The sequence below is a fragment of the Salvia splendens genome, chromosome 11, assembly GCF_004379255.2.
Source record: "Salvia splendens isolate huo1 chromosome 11, SspV2, whole genome shotgun sequence".
Taxonomy (NCBI): Eukaryota; Viridiplantae; Streptophyta; class Magnoliopsida; order Lamiales; family Lamiaceae; genus Salvia; species Salvia splendens.
Window position 1 is genome coordinate 12,331,905 of NC_056042.1, and position 6,673 is coordinate 12,338,577.

The following is a 6,673-nucleotide window of genomic DNA, read 5'->3' on the forward strand; positions in this document are numbered from 1 at the left end:
ACCAGAATCCCAGATGGACCTTCCTCTGCTCTCTCATACTCCACATAAAGTAGAGTTCGGACACGGTAATGATTGATAGTGTATTGGCTTGTCTGAGGATATTACAGGTTAGGTAGATCTGGGCTAGGCGGAGGGCAGGATCAGCAATGTGATGACCTCTGGATTCAGAAGCTGTAAAGGTAGGGGCACGCCTATTGCATATGGCCTTCCAAACGGCCTGCTGATCGAACTCGAGTTTCCGCTGAGGTAAACCGATATCACGCCCAACCCAAACTCCATTAGCCACCTGGCTTTCTGTGTAGAGGCTCATCCGGATGGAGAATTCATTGAGGCTCATCAGTTGGTCCTGACCAAAGACCCTAAAGGAGACACTTCTGTCGTTCAGGTCTGTGCTTCCGATGAATCGTAAGGATGTGAAAAACTCCTTAGCCAGGTCCTCCCGCACGGGGGTCTCATCGACTTCTAGTAAACATTCAAATCCGATGCCGGCAATGTAGGCGACAAACATCTCTTTCATCTCAATCTTCTACAGGGACGGTTGGTATAGCATCTTCCCCGCTTTCAACCTCTTCTAAGAGGTTACCCTTTGGTGAACCTCCTCCTGCCATTTGGGATTGTCAAATGCCAACATCTGTTTAAGCATAGTTGGGGTTAAGGCCACATGCTGAGGGGAGTAGATGGGGGACGGAGATGTTACAGGCCTTCCTTGCTGCCTCCTGGATGTTCGGGTCCAGCGTAACTCCTGTTCCTCCGTGTTACTGCCCTCATCTCTCTCTCTCAGCAATGGGGAGGCAGGTTCGGAAACATCTGTAATGACAACCCCCTTGTTGGCGGAACGACTTCTCTTTAGAGGAGAAAGAACACTTCCCTTCCCCTTCCTCTTTCTATCTCTCCTCTGACGGCTGTCCTCCACAGCCCCCCTCTCCTGAACGGCCTCTGGGTTTTCTGGCTACTCCGGCTCTTCTTCATCAACCAGCCGCCGTACTGTGCAGGGTTTCTGCACCACCGTTTTCTCCTCCCTTCGGGTTATCAGGGTTCCAACCTCCTCCAGGAGCAGGTCCGTTGTCATACGGCACGTCTGTCGGAGTGGTGGCTCCTTCTCCTTCTCAGCTTCCCTATAGTCGAACAATGGGCGTAAGTCCTCTACTTCCTCGTCGTTGATTTCGCCGCCCCCAGTCAAATGCGGCTCATGGATCGAAGTGGAGGTGCCACCGTTTGCTGGTGACGGAATAGCAAACGGCTGCCCATAATCCCCCCCATCTTTCTTCGTCAGAGGTGTCCTCGCTGGTGCTCATCGGCTGGATGGGGGACGGAGGTGAAGGTTGGACGGTAGATGGTGAAGGTGATATAGGAGAGCTAGGAAGGGGGAATGTAGGCGGAGGCGATGTAGGAGAGCTAGGTGGGGTTTTTGTTTTAGAAGACGAAGCAGGCTCTTTAGACCGGGAAATCCCGAGTCTAACTTTGAGTGCGGCGTAAGCGGCCGCATTGTCCATCTTGGAGGGTATACTCCGGAGGATTTTATCGAGGCGTCGTAGTGTCTCTTCTTCCACCGCGGGAGGTGGAGCGGCGACGCTGGTTTGTGGTGGAGGTTGAAAGGATGGGCTAGGGTTTTCGACTTGGGTCTCGAACGAGGTTTCCTGGTCGCCACTCTCGGCGCCGGCATCTGAGGATGTGGATGAAGTTGGAATTTGTTCGATCAACATTCTTACAGGTAGTGGAGAAGATGATGATTTTTGGGCAAAGGGTTCGGAACTTGGAGCAATATGGGAGAGTAAATGGAATGTACTGTGGTCGCCTTGGGTGAAAGTGAAATACGGTCTTGAATCCTGCCTATTATACTGATATTACGATTGTTGGGATCTCTACGACTGTTCAGATCTCTGTGATTCTTTACGTACATGCGCGCCTTTTCGGAGTGTCAGCTGGCTTAGCTTCTCTGATACGCTTCTTCCTTCTCTCTAGGGCATCCTTTCATTGCGACAGTTGGCGCCGTCTGACACCTCTACATTGACTGCATGCACCCTATCATTACCTGCCCTGATCACTTAAATCACTGTGGCCACTGGTTAACTCATATAATTCCACTTGATCAGTTTCTTTCCTTCACTTCCGACTTTTTATTTTTATGAATTAAAACTAACAAAGAAGAACTATTTACACTAACTACCAAGGATTTGACCGAGTTCCCCTGGGATGTCACTTGATAAGTTTAATAGATTAAGAATTTGTTGCTTGATCAAGCAGACTACCCACGAGTACCCGATCACTCCTTTTACCTGTTCACTGGATAGGATTAAGCAGGATCAGTGGAATTTCTTCCACTGTGCCTGCTTCAGTCTTGTCTCTGTAGGGCTCAACCCGATTACTATTTACCACGAATGAAGGTCTCATGGGAGTATGTTTGCCTCCTATGTGTGCACTGCCTTCATGGTACGAGGGTCCGCCCACTTTGAATTCCGCCGCCTGGGTATCAGTTTGAGTTGACACTGGAAGAGTAGCTATTTCTGCCCCACTATGAGCTCTTCCTTTCTCAAAGTGGGGTCGAGTCTGCGTTGTCGATTACGGTGGGGTTTCATTCCTTCTTCTAACTTGGCGGGATTCATGCACATGTCTGGGTTAATCTCTGTTGTTTTCCACTTGACCACCTCTTGACCCAGTCTCAGTTCTTCTTTCAATTGTCCTCCCTGTCCTTGCGGATTTGGTTTGACTGGTTTTTGGTACGTCTGGTTGGACAGGCTCTTGAGGGTAACTGGCGATGTAGGTAAAGACAATAGTTACCTTGTAGGCGAGGGATTTTCCTTCAGCATTCCTCTCAATGGGTCAGCCTGGTCAGGTGGTTTCTCGACCCTTGCCGGTTGAGTGATCTCAGTTGGTCGTGGCGGCTTACAAAAATCCATAATCGCCCTTTCAATGGCTTGATCATCCATTTCCCCAGTCATCATTGCATCGAACCATTCAGCTGCTTCCTTCTTAAGCTGTTCATCTTCAATGGAGTAAGTGGTCGGTTTTTTGAAGAGTTCCATCCCTAGATACTTTTGCTCCCAAGGTCTGATAGTATCTACCGATTGTATGCTCTCATTGTCCTGTGGCTTTCTTACAGCTTTATCAATGTCAAATGTAAGTTGTTCTCCATTAAAACTCAGATTCATCGTCCCATGGCAGACGTCTATGACTGTGCTGGCTGTAGATAGGAAAGGCCTTCCCAAAAGGACTCCGGTAGACTCCTCCGCTCCTAGCTCTGTCATCTTCATGACGAAGAAGTCGGCGGGGTACTTAAATTTATTGACCTTGACGATTTCATCTTCCATAATTCCCTCTGGGTGAATGCAAGACCCGTCTGCTAGCTATATCATCATACCGGTTTTGACGAGCTTAGTTTCTCCCAGCTTTTCATATATAGAATACGACATGATATTGATGGAAGCCCCTAGGTCGCACATTGCGTGCTCCATTCGAACGTTTCTGATGGAAATTGGGAGTGTGAACACCCCGGGGTCAGTCTTCTTCGGTGGAAGATCACTTGGTTGGATCACCACAGCTACACTTTCTGCTTCGACCATCCTCCCTTTCTCAGTTACTTGTTCAAAGGCACTAGACTCTCCTTCTTTTGCAACTTGATCAAAGGCGATGGACTCAGGGCCTTCTCCATGATTGGGCCCGTTTGTGGGTGCTGGAGAACTCGCAGATGGGTTTTGATAAACTTCTTCTGATTTTAGAGATACTGCATTGACATTCTCTCGCCCAGGTGGTTGCTGTACCGTGGCCGGAATTTTTCCCTCATTTCCCCCAGCTCGCCCAGTGACATGGCGACCTGAGATAGCTGCTTTGTAAGCATATCTAGTGCAACCCTCTGTTCTCTCTAGGTCTCTTGTATTTATCGCATTGCATCGTGGGGCTGATGTGGGATCATTACATTTCCTGGACCTTCATTTTGCTGTTTGTTATACCTCTGATTAAAACAACCTCCTCCATGGCCTTGTTGATAGTAGCCGGAAGGTCCATACTGTTTTGGCTGGTACTGGGAAAAATGATTCTGTTGGTTCCCTTGGAAATACTGGTTTCCTCTTTGGTACGGTGGGACATAATTTACCACTTGATTATTTGGTTGTCTTCCCTGGCTGCTTGACTGAGGGCCTTGGTGTTGGTACCCCCAATTTCTATCTTGTTGTTGGCTTGACCAGTTGGGCTGTCCTCCACTGGACCAGTTTCCTTGGGGTCCATTTGACCAACCTGCCTGACTTTCATGCATTCTGTTCCCTCCAGTGTTTGGTCTATCCTGGATCCGAGCAGGCCAGTTGGGTTGCCCTTCAGAAGGTTGCATCTATTGTGTCGAGGGCTGTGGTGGCTGGCTTTGATTCTGGTTAGTCCATCGAAAGTTTGGGTGATCTCTCCATGGGGCGTCCCTTTGCTTTCCCTGGACACAGTTGCCATTTGCGTTCCAGTGGCCAATGACATTTACTTGGGACAACGGCTCTACCTCAAGGGGAAATTCGCAATAGTAGTAGTGCTGCTTTTCTGGCGGAGGCGATGGCGGCGCATACTGCGTCTCTTTCGGTGCAGCTGGTGGAGGCGGTCTGGCTTTCTCCACTGCCTCAAGCAGCTTCTTCTCCATCTGCTCAAATCAACCCTCCAGCTTTTCGTCATTGCGTGCCTCGGCTGCGTGCACCGCACCCCTTCTGTACTGGCCACGGGACGTCTCGTACGAGCGTTTGGCCTCGATAAGCCTTTCCAGGATGTTTTTGGCTTGGCTGAATGGGGTCTTTGAGAAATCCCCTTGGGCTACGAGGTTTAGATCATTCTTGCTATCGACTGTCAGTCCACCATAGAATATCGAATAGATCTCCCGCTCCCCCAGCTTGTGGTTGGGGCATGCTTGAAGCAGCCCTTGGAATCTATCCCAATACTGACCGAGGGGCTCATTGTACTCCTGTCTGGCTTCTGTAATCTCCCGCTTGAGGGTACTCGTTTTTTACGTTGGAAAGAAGCGATCAAGGAATATCATTCGGAACTCGGCCCATGTTTTGATGGACCCTTCTGGCAATCTCGACAGCCATACTCCAGGATCACCCTTCAAGGAAAAGGGGATTGCCTTCAGCCTATAGTCCTCAAACGTAGATCCAGCTGGTACATGCTGGATATCGCAGTATCGGCAAAACTCCTCCAGGAAGGCGTACGAACATTCTTTTGAAAGGCCGTAAAAATGGGACAAAACAGCCAGTACTTCTGACTTGATCGCGATAGTCCGCATCCCAGGAGTAACGGCGATGGCGTGTGTGAGCTCCTTCTCGTCATGAGCGTGCAGAGAGCCAATTCCTGAGTCGTCGGCGACGAGGACCATCTCTGCTTCTGCTTGTTCAAGTGGTGGTGGTTTAGGTTGCGCGTTCTGCTCTCCTTCTTCTTCGCTGGTCAGTTGATCAGCGGCTATTGCTGCTGCTAGCGCGGCTCTGTAACGAGTGGTAACTACGCCGACTTCCTGGACTCTCCAACGCGCATTAGTTTCTCTGTATAAAAAGGGATGATTACAGTGTCCACCGCTTGGTACCTTCTCATCAACAGAAGAAAAAAAACAAATGAGAAAAGAAGGAAACAAAATTATATACACCTATGCGCTACACATAAACATAAAATAACACCATGCTTCCCCGGCCTAACGATCACGGCTTTTTCTCTTGGATTCAAGTTGTATGGAAGAGATAACCGAACCGAATGGATCAGTTAGCAAATGTCGTTGCCACTTGATCAAGTTGATCTCGCTATCGCACGCCACAAATGTAATTTATAAACTCCCAATGTTGCACTAGTTTAACAGTAAAGTGACAAGTTCGGGGTCGATCATACAGAGAAGCTAGTGTATCAAGTGTGCGAGTAGTGAACAGGGGGTTGGCTGCTGCCACGCTTTAACTTGGGAGTTTTTAACTACTGACTTTTACTCTAGACAGAATTTAAGTCACTAACTTGATCAAGGAAATTTTAACTACTGGGTCAAGTGAATTTCAGAGTGGAATGAAAATTAACTACGTGAAACAGTAAACACCATGATGAAAGCGAAAGCAACTTTGATTAAAACTAAACACAGAACAGTACACCGTGAAATTTAAACTAAGCTAACACTTCAGAAAATATGAAAGCAAGTAAAACCGAGGAGATCCTCGGCGGGAAACTTAAGAATATGCCGACAGATATCAAGTATTCTGCAGCCCTCCTTCGATCACCCTTTCTAACTAAGCATTACTTTATCTAAGCTATCTAGAGAATTGAACTAAACTAGAGAGCTAAACTAAACTAAAGACGGAAAGTAAAGGATCGACTCTGCTTTGCGTGGTGGCACATCCTCTATTTATAGGCTTGGCATGACTTCGAGCTGGATAACGATCTTGGCAGGGAATATTCGTTCATGCTGAGAGTGAGCGACTCATTGATTGCTACGTGCTTTCCTTCTAGAATGACGACGCTTTTCTGCTACAGATTCGTGACTAAGCTCCGTCCTTGCGTCTCATATATCAGCACGTGTCCCCTTCTAGAACGTTATCCTTGATAACAGAATGATGCGCACTATCCAGCTCATAGCCTCATGTGTCCTTCTTCTGGAAGCCAGCGGTCCCCTCCTTGATGCTTGGTTACTCCCCTTGATCAACTCCCCTGCTTTCTGGCCTTTTCACCTATTGTACTTGCT

The 6,673-nt window shown here is 48.2% G+C and overlaps 1 protein-coding gene across 1 annotated transcript; it reads right to left on the reverse strand.

The window, feature by feature from the left end:
* Nucleotides 1–1,187: 1,187 nt before the first annotated feature.
* Nucleotides 1,188–1,703, reverse strand: LOC121754441 (proline-rich receptor-like protein kinase PERK9). The gene has a single exon (XM_042149803.1). It carries the CDS (start codon nt 1,701–1,703, stop codon nt 1,188–1,190), a length of 516 nt encoding a protein of 171 aa, XP_042005737.1.
* Between the last annotated feature and the right edge of the window lie 4,970 nt (nt 1,704–6,673).